General features: G+C 43.3%; 1 protein-coding gene across 1 annotated transcript in view; it reads right to left on the bottom strand.

Annotated features, from left to right (window-relative positions):
* Nucleotides 1-1,106: 1,106 nt before the first annotated feature.
* Nucleotides 1,107-15,607, bottom strand: part of LOC126456436 (ATP-binding cassette sub-family C member 4-like) — a 130,218-nt gene continuing 115,717 nt past the window's right edge. Inside the window, exons 24-25 of the mRNA XM_050092186.1 lie at nt 1,562-1,672; nt 1,107-1,454 (exon numbers count right to left, since the gene is read on the bottom strand). Of these exons, the coding sequence (XP_049948143.1) occupies nt 1,392-1,454; nt 1,562-1,672 (174 nt within the window). The 3' untranslated portion in view covers nt 1,107-1,391. The remainder of the gene's footprint in view (nt 1,455-1,561; nt 1,673-15,607) is intronic.

Genomic DNA, 15,607 nt, shown 5'->3' on the forward strand with positions numbered 1-15,607 from the left:
TCTGCCTATTACACATTACGATCCTCTTCAACTGTCGGCGGTCTCCATCAGTCAACAGGTCAGGTCAGCCTTCACGCGTTTGTGCTGTACGTGTCCCTTAACGTTTCCAGTTCATATCACATCGGAAACAATGGACCTAGGGATGTTGAGGAGTGTGGAAATTTTGCGTACAGACGAATGACACAAGTGACACCCAATCACCTGACGACATTCGAAGTCTGTAAAATTGGCGGAGCGCATCATTCTGCTCTCTCACGATGTCTAATATGTTATGAAGTACCTGGCATAGGTGGCAGCACAATGCACCTAATATGAAAACGTATGGTTTTGGGGGTGTCCGGATACTTTTGATCATATATTGTACATGGAGGACAAGTTCGGAATGAACAAATATGATGCAGGAAATGAACGTGGTGTCTTCATTCTTGCAGTCCCATGTGATTTAGAGAATCCACGCAAGACCTAAATCTGGAAACCAGAACTGAAAGTTGAACCCGATTTCTCCATAAAACGAGTCTGTTGCCTTAAACAGCGTGTCTACTCCAACATTAGTTACAATAAAACATGCGATAACCATTGCCCATTTCTTTTGCAAGCTGTAAAATATTAGCCATTTTTATATTTAAATATCATAGACATAGCGACAAATTTCTGGTAATTTTTGCACAAGTATGAAAAATGGAGTGCTTCGCATAACATTTTTGCAGCATAGTTAAGCTTTAAACAGAATTGACTGCTTATTCTCATATAATTTACACAAAACCTACTGAGTTCACATAAGCCAGTTCTTACAATTATGTCATGGTTTTTAGTTATCATTTTATGGACATTTCGTTTCTTCGATCCATTTTTTTTTACTGTCAACTGTAATCAACTTACTGACTCTTTGCGAGTAATACCATCCATCGGTGCCTCAGTAATATAAAAACTTCTGGTATATTTACTTATCACAGAAAGTAAAAGGAAATTATTGGACAAATTTGTTTGGTCTGTAAAGTGTATAATTGGCGCAGGAGTAAGTAATCAAGTATATAACATTTTACAACCATCATTCCGAAACTGTTTGTCCCTACAGTGGTTGTTTAACAGTAATGGGAACCCCATTGCCAGGAAGATCACTTGATACCACTCTTTGGAACCGGTAGAGGGCATCTAATTACCAGCTTCTCCGCCAAGTCTTCACTCTGCTGTGCTGGGACACTGTAGTAACGAGCAATATGTCCTCTATAATACACTTCACATGAAATAAATACAGCTCTCCGTCAGTCACTGAGATCACTGGTAGTTTTCACTTCCTCAATAGATGCTCAGATACGCTTTCTGAGATTCAGTGCTGATGCGAAATCTCTAAGACAGACGTCGGTCTAGAGAGGGAAGTGATGAACGAGGATTCACAGCATTGTAATTTGTTCTTCTGCCAAGTCTTCCTGTAGACCATGTAATTCGTCGTAGCTCTGAAAAAAAAGGTGAAGTACTTTTATAGGTGCAGATCTCACGAATGTTAAGAATACATTACACGTTTACATCGACAAAGTATCGTCTGCCCGATTAAGACTCTCACCTGCTTTGCAACACCTCTTAGCTGTTCTGCCATCGCAGTGCCCGTTTCTTCCACAAGTCTGGACAGGAAGCCAGATGGATTTCTCAGCAGTATATGTGGATGGTCGTATTCCTGGAATATGAAATTGTTACATAATACAAATGTGATTATGTCCAAGCAATGAACCGTTCGCTCAGGAGAATTACAGAACTGCAAGAATTTGTTGATGAAAAGTGATCGAAACACAAATGTGACGATGGAAGACATTATTCGATAATGCAGGACCACAGAGTAAAGAAGTAATCCGACAGAAATAGTGTGTATTTTTGTGGAACCTGCCGATGTACTTTGATCCGAAACGTTTCCTTTGTGTTTTTATACAGGAAACACATGACCTTTTATGCTTCCTTATCAACAAATTGTATTTTTAGTATAACGTTTCTGGTAGCATGACATTCATTACATACTGACGGCCGCATACTCGTGTAATGAAATTGTATCAAGTAAAGGCAGAACACACGTCAAAATATGCCTACCTCGTACGTATGACAAATATACATATAATACATTTCTGTTATGATCCTGCCCATCATCTGCACTGTACCTGTTCAAAATGTCGACCACTACGTCGACAAAACGTACACATGCGTTTCCTAGACTGTTAATACACGCACTAGTAAATCAAGACGCTGTCGAGAACCCAAGAACCCAGTTCCAAACGATTATCGACTACAGTCTGCATATTGGGCAAATCAGATGGCCCTGAAAGAGAAGTCCACAGTTCTCACGTCTGAGGATCAAAGTGATCGTAGAGCAGGACCATCACGATTAATCACTCACTGCCAAAACTGTGAACGAAGGTACTTGCACATCCACACACGTAGCTTACTGCCGAAGCCAATGTATCCTGTAGGACCAGTTCATACCAATATCAATGAATTTCTGTCGTGTACCTTCCGTGCATGGAAATAGGGAAAAATAATTGTCCTTGTGCTCTGGTACGGACACCAGTCTATCTTGTTCTCGTAACTGCTGCGCGGCATACAGACCATAATGCTGAGAGCACAACGGTTGCGTAGTCTTCGTTGAATACCGTTTCTTTGCACGACGAGGTTTCGCGACAAATGGTTTTTCTAAGGATTAATTCTTACGTTCCATGAGCATCTCCGTTAAACACTTCTTAATACTCATTACAAGGGCATAAGTGCGTTTCTTGTCAGAATTCTTCACATATTTGATGTCAAGACTTTTTGATAAGTAATTCAAACGTCTGACATTTGGCTCCATAACCGTTCTGGCGTTTTTGCCTTATTTTTCACCCACATTATATTTTTATATTAATTGTACTTGCTATCAGTCGGACAAGAACATTCCAGGAGCAGCAAGGTAAGGTGAGAGTACTGTGCACTGATTTGTCCGGCAGGCGGTTTCAGAGCGTAGGTTTATTATTCGAACGTTGCTATGTTCCTCCAGCCATACCAAAAATGTTCAAATGTGTGTAATCTCATGGAACTTCACTGCTAAGGTCATCAGTCCCTAAGCTTACACACTACTTAACCTAAATTATCCTAAGGGCAAACACACACATCCATGCCCGAGGGAGGACTCGAACCTCCGCCGGGGCCAGCCCAGCCATACCGTCAACATTTGTTGCACTGATGGAAGGTTAATAATAATTTCATATAGCCATTAACGAAAGCGAAGACGTAAATGAGAACACTTTAACTTAGTCGTTACTAGAGAAAGACGATGGGCCAGTCAGCAGTGCGAACTGAATAAGCAGGCGCCAAAGTGTTACTTTGACTCGCTAAGAGTCTTCTACAGGGTACGAGGAAGGCAACACGTGTCGGGGCGGTCGAGTGGAAAACGATCCCCGTACTTATTCATCACAGTTAACTATACCTCGGAAACCGTTTGTGTGTAATAACTCAATAGCAATTTTATATCAAGTACAGCATGCTCTTTGGACGGTACAGTGTAAAGAGTTACCGAAAATAATTTGTCGTGTTGAATAGTGCCTTGGTGAATGGTCGTGTGAAGTTTTGAACATCTTCTAACACTGTGAATCATCAGATGGTGTCTTGCTGCAGTGCTCTGAACATAGTTAGCCTCTGCGGAATTCGATTTAACAAATGAACACAATCAGGTTCTTGCTTGCGTTTCCTCATTACCGCTAAACGTTGATGAATAATGCAATTAGCGCACTATGTTTTGATAACTTTATTTCGTAGCACTGGATTTTCTACCACACTGCCACTTCAATAGGTACGATAGCTACGAGACAACTGTAGAAGACGCGAGGTAATCAAACCAAAGTCAGTGATGCTAGGAAAGTGAAAAGACATACGCTCATAAATTGTGGTACTGATAGAAGCTGGCATTTCTGCAAGACGGGTAGGGAATTTTACGAAACCCACTGAAACGGAGAGGCAGGCGAACATTATAATAAAAATCCAACGTCACCATTCTTTTATTTTTTATTTAAACGTCTCACCGTTTCGTATGTGATGTCCTTTACAGGTTCATCAACCTTTCCAAAAAGTATCCCAATAAATTTATACTTTTCGTGTCCGCTATTACCGAATTTACTAGTTCATCCTCCTTCACATAGTTTCAACGCTACTTCTAAACGGTCTCTCGAAGTTTACCACCAATCTTGTATACAAAAAATGGTTCAAATGGCTCTGAGCACTATGGGACTTAACATCTGTGGTCATCAGTCCCCTAGAACTTAGAACTACCTAAACCTAACTAACCTAAGGACATCACACACATCCATGCCCGAGGCAGGATTCGAACCTGCGACCGTAGCGGTCACACGCTTTCAGACTGAAGCGCCTAGAACCGCACGGCCACACCGGCCGGCTCTTGTATACAACTAGAACATATACTTGTCCATATTTAAAGAAAGCTGTCACTCATTATACTAAACGGAAGCACAGTATACAGCACTCTGCGGTTGATTACAATCATTCAGTGACGGTAAGTTACTGTAAATTTCAGCATCGTCTGTGGACAATCTGTTCGTTCCGTTGACTCTGTCAGAGGAATCTTTATTATGTACTCTGAACACTTTCGATGGTTTCGTTTCTGTTCAACATTTGCCATCCAGCATAAAATATTGGACTTGATTAGTTACATCTTCTTCGAACAAATTTGGTGAACTTGAAATCCACTGATAAAATTATGGTAGTTATTTATTGATATTTTCTCAGTATTTTGGTACAGGGAGTCAGTGTTCCTCAATGGCTCGTTGCAGAGTAATTGCTTTCCGCTTCATTTCTTACGCTCGTTTGTCTTTGTATTTGTTTTCCAATGAAAACATCGACACACCACTACAAACTTTCTTGTTTCGTTGACTCATAGTATCTGCTGTTGACGAAAGAATGCTCCAATTTACTCCAGTTCCTCAAGTTTGCAATAAGAAATGTTTATTTTTCGGGTGGTGTTAGCTGTACACTATCGGTTGTAAGTTTTGGATCACGTATGTTAAAAACCATGTACTTTATTTCAACATACCTGCTAAATATCCCAACAAAATAAATATTTGCTCCGTCATTAAGTACAATAAAGTGTGGTTTAGATCTTAGCTGCTCCTAAGCATTCACCCTTCCCCCTCAGAACAGCTGCAGAAAGTCTTGGAATTCTGGAGACAACACTTCGTAGTGTTTTGTAGATACTGCAGTCCAAGACACCCGTAAATTTTCCACAGATCTTCAGCATTGATGACCTCAAGTCAAGTTCATTACACTGGAACTCAGCGGCCTATAAGTCAGGTGACTGACTTGGCCATATCACATTCTTCAGTTCCCCACATTTCTCTTTTCTATTGACATATCCTCTACAGAATTTAGTAGCGTGTTTGGGGTCATTGTTTTGCTACGGAACAAACCCTCGACCAATAAGTCTCTTGCAAGGTGCAACGGCGTTGTTGATCAGTATCCTGTGACATCCTTCGTTCTGTAACGTTCTGTTAATTCTCACTAGATCACCGACATCATCACCCGCGTAGCATCCACATACCACGACTGACGTTCCACCGCCGTTCGCCGTCACACACTGACTGACTCTTCATACGTTCTCCATGAAGCCGACAAACATTCGACGATGGCTTACAATTCCTTCAGACTTATATTCATCCGTGATCATTGCTGTACACTCCAGATTTTATGCTGCTGTGCCCACTGCAATCTTTTCACTTTAGTTTGTTTGCGTAATGTAGATTTTTTGGCTGCTATGCACCAATTTAGACATTCTTCACGAAGACGGCGTTGCACTGTTCAGAGATTGGAGCTACTCGCATACTATCCACATTCTCGATAATGTCAGGTGCGGTACGGGTCCTCTATCGTTTAGTCTGTTCTGCACGAACTGATCTTCCCTGTATGATGTTTCTCGGGGTCTTCCTGATTTCGAAACATTAGCATTCGTACCAGTTTTGTTGAACCGCTGCAATGTACTATACCACCGTAGATTTGCCTACGCCAACTTTTGTTGCTGTTTTCCTAGTAGAATAGCCTTCCTGACGCAGAGCTACAATTACAGTTCGTTGTAGCACTTTTTCATTTCCAATTTCGTACTTACGTCCCATTAGGCGGTCATATGGTATAAACTTGATTAGGTATGCAAACACACTGCTAGATGCACACAGTATACAGTAAGCTACTGGTAACCAATTGCTAGGTAGACAGCTGAAGGGATGAGGTCTATTCGCATGAAACCGTCTTTCGTAGAGGCACATGTGTTTTTATGAATACTCACCAGTGCCCATCTATGCGGACAGCCAGTCAGATGCACAACAGAGTCTCTTAGTTATTACATGTTTATAGTTGTTTTACTATCATAACGGAGATATGATAGAAAATTCAAAACGAAACCCCTGTTTTAACCAGAAACCCATAGTTCTGATATGTGATCGAAAACTTTCGACCCGTAGGGTGCGTTAGTGTGATAAACACTGAGGTGACACAAGTCATGGGTGCCTCCTAATATAGTGTCGGACCTCTTTTTTTCCGGCGTAATACAGCAAATAGACGTCGCATTGACTCAGCAATTCGTCTGAGGCCAACTGCAGAAACACTGGGTCATGCTGCCTCTATAGACGTCCATAACTGCGAAAATGTAGCCGGTGCAGAATATTATGCACAAATTGACCTCTCGATTGTGTCCCATAAATGTTCTATGGGATTCATGTCGGGCGATCTGGGCGGTCAAATCATTGGCTAGAACTGTCCAGAATGTTCTTCAAATCAATCGTAAGCAACTGTGGCCCGGTATCATGGCGCACTGTCATCCACATAAAATCCACCGTTCTTTGGGATCATGAGGTCCATGAATCGTTGCAAATGGCCTCCAAATGCCCGAAAATTACCATTTCCAGTCAATGATCGGTTCAGTTTGACACAGGACCCTATTTCTTCCATCATTCCATGTAAACACAGCGCACACCATTACGGGGCCACCACCAAATTGCACATCGCCTTGCTCACAACTTGGGTTCATTGCTCCCTGGGGTCTGCGACTCATTTGAACCCTACTATCGGCTCTTACCAACTGAAAACGGGACTCATATGACCAGGCCATGGTTTTCAAGTCGTCTAGTGTCCAATCGATATGGTCACGAGGCCACGAGAGGCTCTGGAGGCGATGGCGGGTTGTTAGCAAAGGCACTCGCGTCGGTCGTCTGCTGCCACAGCCCATTAACGCCAAATTTCGCCACACTGTCCTAACGTATACGTTCGTCCTACGTCCCACAATGATTTCTGCGGTTATGTCACGCAGACTTAGCACTGACAACTCTACACAAACACCACTGCGTTGTCCGTGGTGAGAGGTAATGCCTAACATTTTGTATTCTCGGCACACTCTTGCCGCATTCAACGTCTGTTAATTCCCGTCGTGCGGCCATAAGCCTGTCGGAAACTTTTTCACCCGAATCACCTGTGTACAAATGACAGCTCTGAGAATGCAATACCCTTTTATACCTTGTATACGCGATACTAGCACCATCTGTATTTGTTGCATATCGCTGTCCCGTGACTTTTGTAACATCAGTGTGTGGAAGTGTCGTTAGATTTACTGATGAAGAGTTGGCTGATACGTGGTGGTGGTGGTGGTGTGTTGGGGCTTATGGGCGCTCAACATCGAGGTCATCAGCGCCCTGACACACATTAAAAGGAACGAATGTGGACAGACCTAAGAAAACTAAAGCACACACTCAAAGAAAGCAGGAAAAGAAGGAAAATGCTACATAAGGAAGTAAAACCTAAGGAAAGGGGAAACATAGCAACAAGAATGTCACAGGAAATTGTTATTGGCTGGCCACTTATATAAAATATGGGCGAGCTTGTCACACAGTGAGCAAATTAAAATCCTCTCCCTAAAATCTTTGTAAAAACATTTGACAGGGCACAGAACTTTAAAACTTTAACCACATTCGTCCGAGTGTTGCCTAAAAGAGACGGCAGGTCCGCTGGCAAGTCAGCCGCGACCCGCTGGTCAGAAAATAAAACGCAATCCAATAAAACGTGGCGCACAGTGACCTGGACGCCGCAAGCACCACACATTGGAGGGTCCTCTCGCCGGAGCAGGAAGCCATGCGTCATAGGGCTGTAGCCTATTCGAAGCCTAGTGAGGAGAACCTCGTCCCGTCGATGGGGCTGAAAGGAAGTACACCACACACGCGTTGTGGGCTTGACTAAACGGAGCTTATTGTCAGTCACTTCCAGCCACTCATCCTCCCACCGACGCATGACCCGTGAGCTCAACAGCGAGGTAAGTGCGTGCAAGGGGATAGCACACTGAGATACTTGTGGGGCGAGACACGCCTCCTTGGCTGCAAGATCTGCCCTTTCATTCCCAGCAATGCCAACATGCCCCGGAACCCAGCAGAAAGCTACAACCTTCCCCAGTCGCTGTAGTCGGAGGAGGGCATCCTGGATGGTCTGGACAATTTTGTCTGCCGGATACGCAACTCATGTATGGGTTCAGTGCATCCAATGGAAAAGGGGCACAATGAAGTAACGCTGAACCGTCCCCGAAGCTCCTAGAATCTGGAAATGCTCAGGGTTCCAAAGTGGTTCAACTCCTACACGAGAAGCTACAGACATGCATTAGATCCGCGGCGTAGAGACTTACAAAAAAACAAAAACGACTTTTACATATCCAAGCCTTGTCAGTCTTTGTGCAACTCTCGCTCGCTGACAGGGAAACGATACGAAATTATCGAAAGAGCTAATAAGGTCTATCCCTGTTACAGTATCCTTCAAGTGGCTTAAAGACGGTGCTACCCTACAACAGTCCACCAGGTGACTGGCACACGTGCCTTGCTTAACCAAACGTATAAGCAAATAATATCATATTTGTAAGAGGCTTTAAATGATATTCCGAATGATGACATAAATGTATTGGAACTAATCTGCAAGTGAGTTAGTGATGTTCCACAGCAAATACGGTTTAAACAAAAATTTGGAAACACCCATTCTTCTGATGCAAACAGATTTTAGTCATCTTTAGTGCCTCTCCAAGTTATTGATCACACGAATAAAGATTTAATTGTTTGGACAATTCCTACACCATCGTCTCCTCGCTATTGCAGACCAATGAAAATTAGATTTATTCATGAAACAGCTGATGTTGCAAATGAATAAATTCGTTATATCAACTGGCAAAATAAAACATTACAAGTAGCAACAATTGCGAGAGCAGAGGGTGATTTATCCAAGAAATAGACATTACTGATGACTATGGTAGATGTAAAGGTGAGCACTGCAGCAATAGAGCTAACATCGACAACGAAATGCTACATTTGCAAGGCTACAGTGACTTGTCAAAAGCGAAAGTAGTAATATAGAAGCTCTTCAGTTCGGTCTATCTGTATCCCATGCCCGAAATTAGATATTTAGAATTTTTATAGCATTGGCCCTACAAAAAACCTCAAAGAGTGCCAAATCTGTTCAAAAGAGGAAATAAACTTGTTTAAGAGAAGAAAAAGGTCACACGAGAAAAGTTTATAAATCGATTGGGATTAACTGGAGACGTTCCCAAGCAAGGCTATGGAAATAGCAATGATGGAATTACCAGTAGAAGACTTTTTGTAAACGCGGAAACATTAGCAGATGCAACAGATGTAGATCTGCAACTCATCTATCGTTTCGGGGTTGTTGTAGAAGCTATTTCCTGTGTACACAGGAGAGACAGACAAATTTTCTGCTCATACTGTTGAAATAGCAAGAATCTATATTGATTTATATTCATGGCATACCATGTCTCCTAATGTACAAAAGATGTCATTGAACATGGCCTCTTACGCATGTGCAGTTTATCAGAAGAAGCAGCCGAGGCCCACTACAAGCGCTTTTGTCTGTACAGACAGACGTTTGGCAGAAAATTGTCACGGGAAGAACGCAACCTGGACATAATAAAATGGCTGCGATTGACATCTGTTCTATTAAAAACAGGTATGAGTCTAAAGCCAAAGACAACCAGCAAGTCTTTCTTAAAGGAAGATGGATGGATTAGGCAGGTCCCTGAATCTGGCAATGACGATGAAGAGGAACCCAAATAGAAACAGACTGCTAACATGAACAAGACCAGAAGCATTTTATTGTAGCCAAGAGACGATGAAATTAAGAAAAATACAATAATTTTGTTTATTTCATGTTGTAAAGTATGCAAATACATTATTATCCTACAAATATGTTCTCCAGTGTCTCACACTACAGAAAATACCAAACACTCACTTCGGCCAACATTTTGCATGAAATACCCCCATGTGTGGCGACGACTTTACTACGTTTCTGCATCTAACAAAGGTGACTGGTAATAAAAATAGAATAAATCGTAATTACATTATTACTCTATAAATAGTCACCGGAAAACGCGAGTCCCTTATACAAAAATAAAAAAATATACCTAAACAGCCTTCGAACTTCTATCGGTGGTATGCGGGCTCATCCTGTATGTAAGAACATATTCTTAATCGACATATGCTGTTAATCGGTCGATGATGTGGCGTCGAGTTGGACGCCTTTCGAAAGACAGAATCTAATCTATACTGATCTTCGGCCGGACATGGCTGCTTGTCCTGTTCCAGAGGTAGCCCCTCAGTCTGCAAGATCCGTGCGGTCGCAGAGGGTGGGCTTACTGGTAGTTGGGAGCTCCAACGTCAGGCGCGTAATGGGGCCTCTTAGGGACATGGCAGCAAGAGAGGGGAAGAAAACCAATGTGCACTCCGTGTGCATACCGTGGGGAGTCATTCCAGATGTGGAAAGGGTCCTTCCGGATGCCATGAAGGGTACAGGGTGCACCCATCTGCAGGTGGTCGCTCATGTCGGCACCAATGATGTGTGTCGCTATGGATCGGAGGAAATCCTCTCTGGCTTCCGGCGGCTATCTGATTTGGTGAAGACTGCCAGTCTCGCTAGCGGGATGAAAGCAGAGCTCACCATCTGCAGCATCGTCGACAGGACTGACTGCGGACCTTTGGTACAGAGCCGAGTGGAGGGTCTGAATCAGAGGCTGAGACGGTTCTGCGACCGTGTGGGCTGCAGATTCCTCGACTTGCGCCATAGGGTGGTGGGGTTTCGGGTTCCGCTGGATAGGTCAGGAGTCCACTACACGCAGCAAGCGGCTACATGGGTAGCAGGGATTGTGTGGCGTGGACTGGGCGTTTTTTTAGGTTAGATGGCCTCGGGCAAGTACAGAAAGGGCAGCAGCCTCAGAGGGTGCGGGGCAAAGTCAGGACATGCTTGGGCCAAGCAGCAATCGGTATTGCAATTGTAAACTGTCGAATCTGCATTTGTAAAGTACCGGAACTTCAAGCGCTGATAGAAAGCACCGAAGCTGAAATCGTTATAGGTACAGAAAGCTGGCTGAAGCCAGAGATAAATTCTGCCGAAATTTTTACAAAGGCACAGACGGTGTTTAGAAAGGATAGATTGCATGCAACCGGTGGTGGCGGCGTGTTTGTCGCTGTTAGTAGTAGTTTATCCTGTGGTGAAGTAGAAGTGGATAGTTCTTGTGAATTATTATGGGTGGAGGTTACACTCAACAACCGAGCTAGGTTAACAGTTGGCTCCTTTTACCGACCTCCCGACTCAGCAGCATTAGTGGCAGATCAACTGAGAGAAAATTTGGAATACATTTCACATAAATTTTCTCAGCATGTTATAGTCTTAGGTGGAGATTTCAATTTACCAGATATAGACTGGGACACTCAGATGTTTAGGACGGGTGGTAGGGACAGAGCATCGAGTGACATTATACTGAGTGCACTATCCGAAAATTACCTCGAGCAATTAAACAGAGAACCGACACGTGGAGATAACATCTTGGACCTACTGATAACAAACAGACCCGAACTTTTCGACTCTTTAAGTGCAGAACAGGGAATCAGTGATCATAAGGCCGTTGCAGCATCCCTGAATATGGAAGTTAATAGGAATATAAAAAAAAGGGAGGAAGGTTTATCTGTTTAGCAAGAGTAATAGAAGGCAGATTTTAGACTACCTAACAGATCAAAACGAAAATTTCTGTTCCGACACTGACAATGTTGAGTGTTTATGGAAAAAGTTCAAGGCAATCGTAAAATGCGTTTTAGACAGATACATACGAGTAAAACTGTGAGGGACGGGAAAAACCCACCGTGGTTCAACAACAAAGTTAGGAAACTACTGCGAAAGCAAAGAGAGCTTCACTCCAAGTGTAAACGCAGCCAAAACCTCTCAGACAAACAGAAGCTAAACGATGTCAAAGTTAGCGTAAGGAGGGCTATGCGTGAAGCGTTCAGTGAATTCGAAAGTAAAATTCTATGTACCGACTTGACAGAAAATCCTAGGAAGTTCTGGTCTTACGTTAAATCAGTAAGTGACTCGAAACAGCATATCCAGACACTCCGGATGATGATGGCATTGAAACAGAGGATGACACGCGTAAAGCTGAAATACTAAACACCTTTTTCCAAAGCTGCTTCACAGAGGAAGACCGCACTGCAGTTCCTTCTCTAAATCCTCGCACAAACGAAAAAATGGCTGACATCGAAATAAGAGTCCAAGGAATAGAAAAGCAACTGGAATCACTCAACAGCGGAAAGTCCACTGGACCTGACGGGATACCAATTCGATTCAACACAGAGTACGCGAAAGAACTTGCCCCCCTTCTAACAGCCGTGTACCGCAAGTCTCTAGAGGAACGGAAGGTTCCAACTGATTGGAAAAGAGCACAGGTAGTCCCAGTCTTCAAGAAGGGTCGTCAAGCAGATGCGCAAAACTATAGACCCATATCTCTGACGTCGATCTGTTGTAGAATTTTAGAACATGTTTTTTGCTCGCGTATCATGTCGTTTTTGGAAACCCAGAATCTACTCTGCAGGAATCAACATGGATTCCGGAAACAGCGATCGTGTGAGACCCAACTTGCTTTATTTGTTCATGAGACCCAGAAAATATTAGATACAGGCTCCCAGGTAGATGCTATTTTCCTTGACTTCTGCCTCGTGATGACTGGGTGTTGTGTGACGTCCTTAGGTTAGTTAGGTTTAAGTAGTTCTGAGTTCTAGGGGACTGATGACCATAGATGTTCAGTCCCATAGTGCTCAGAGCAATTTGAACCATTTTGAACCTTGACTTCTAGAAGGCGTTCGATACAGTTCCGCACTGTCGCCTGATAAACAATGTAAGAGCCTACGGAATATCAGACCAGCTGTGTGGCTGGATTGAAGAGTTTTTAGCAAACAGAACACAGCATGTTGTTATCATTGGAGAGACGTCTACGGACGTTAAAGTAACCTCTGGCGTGCCACAGGGGAGTGTTATGGGACCATTGCTTTTCACAATATATATAAATCTATTAGATAGTGTCGGAAGTTCCATGCGGCTTTTCGCGGATGATGCTGTAGTATACAGCGAAGTTGCAGCTTTAGAAAATTGTAGCGAAATGCAGGAAGATCTGCAGAGGATAGGCACTTGGTGCAGGGAGTGGCAACTGACCCTTAACATAGACAAATGTAATGTATTGCGAATACATAGAAAGAAGGATCCTTTATTGTATGATGATATGACAGCGGAACAAACACTGGTAGCAGTTACTTCTGTAAAATATCTGGGAGTATGCGTGCGGAACGATTTGAAGTGGAAAGATCATATAAAATTAATTGTTGGTAAGGCGGGTACCAGGTTGAGATTCATTGGGAGAGTCCTTAGAAAATGTAGTCCATCAACAAAGGAGGTGGCTTACAAAACACTCGTTCGACCTATACTTGAGTATTGCTCATCAGTGTGGGATCCGTACCAGCTCGTGTTGACTGAGGAGATAGAGAAGATCCAAAGAAGAGCGACGCGTTTCGTCACAATGTTATTTGGTAAGCGTGATAGCGTTACGGAGATGTTTAGCAAACTCAAGTGGCAGACTCTGCAAGAGAGGCGCTCTGCATCGCGATGTAGCTTGCTCACCAGGTTTCGAGAGGGTGCGTTTCTGGATGAGGTATCGAATATATTGCTTCCCCCTACTTATACCTCCCGAGGAGATCACGAATGTAAAATTAGAGAGATTCGAGCGCGCACGGAGGCTTTCAGACAGTCGTTCTTCCCGCGAACCATACGCGACTGGAACAGAAAAGGGAGGTAATGACAGTGGCACGTAAAGTGCCCCCCGCCACACACCGTTGGGTGGCTTGCGGAGTATAAATGTAGATGTAGATGTAGTTTTTAGCCTTCACGTCCTGTTTGCAAGGTACTGTCTACGAATAAAGCGAGCTTTGGTACGCACTACTGGTTTTACCTGAGCACTTCTTGAATCATTGAAGGAAGCTTCTTTTCCTCGAGGACTGTCATAATAACTGAGAATTTGTTCTGGGATCCTGCAACAAATGTTAGTTATACTAGTCTCTAATTCTGTGAGCGTCTTGTTTTACTCTTCTGTAAGAGGTCGTGCCCTGCTGCCTTTTCTAGTAGCGCTATTGGCTGCGCTTAATATAAAATTTAATAGAAATTCATTCATTTTACACGGTCCAGTCACATTACTGTGTACACCGCCTGTGTTCGACGTCAACGTGCAAGCACCTCTCACAGAGGGCAAGTGGTAGCACTAGCGGTGGAGGACACACAAACCGAGTCGAGGGGATGCAGAAAACAGTGCAGTCGTTGTCGTAATGCGGAAACGGAGCTATTTATCGTACGTCCAACATTGCGTGTTTATTGGTTTTCGGGCCAAGTGCGGAAACATTTATGAAACGGCTAAATTTTTAAACAGTTCGTGTGCAGCCATGGTTAAAGTAACCGTGCATGGAAAAATGGCAACTGTGGTACACCACGGGCCTTAGTTGGAAGCGTGAACGACGGCTGCGGAGGGGTGACGTCACACGATGACATCTACCAGCAAAACACTGCACGCGTCAGACAGCTAAAAATGGCTTCGGATGTTCTGTAGTCTGTCTGGCACGAGATCTCTGTAACTGATTCCATAACTTCACTTCTTTAATACCACGGCTTGTAGCTACTGCGCCAGGATGGCCGAGCGGTTCTAGGCGCTACAGTCTGGGCATGGATGTGTGTGATGTCCTTAGGTTAGTTAGGTTTAACTAGTTCTAAGTTCTAGGGGACTAATGACCTCAGCAGTTGAGTCCCATAGTGCTCAGAACCATTTGAACCATTTAGCTACTGCGCCATCTCAAAAATAAGTTGTCCTACTTGTTTGTAAACTTTTGGTGAGTACTGTACTGTGTCTATAGCCTTAATGCATTTAATGAAAGTAGTCATTCTGTGTATTTATTTACGTTGATGCCTCTAAGTCGGTGAAAGAGCAGTGTGCCAAGCTGCATTGAAACGCTGAATTTCAGTTGGAAAGCGTGCATTGGTAGACTTGACAGTTGCATACTAATGTCGAATGTTGTTACAAATTATCTACATTCCTCTGGGTGCTGAAGATGTCAGAATGCACTTCCACAATTTATAAAGTGTGAAGGTTAACTAGAAAGTAAATTAGAGTTTGACATCTAAGGTATTAGAAACTGTCTACTACCTTAACTTTCTGCAGAATAAGAAATTGGTTGTGTGTTTGTTCAAGAAACCA

This window comes from Schistocerca serialis, chromosome 2 (genome assembly GCF_023864345.2).
Source record: "Schistocerca serialis cubense isolate TAMUIC-IGC-003099 chromosome 2, iqSchSeri2.2, whole genome shotgun sequence".
Taxonomy (NCBI): domain Eukaryota; kingdom Metazoa; phylum Arthropoda; class Insecta; order Orthoptera; family Acrididae; genus Schistocerca; species Schistocerca serialis.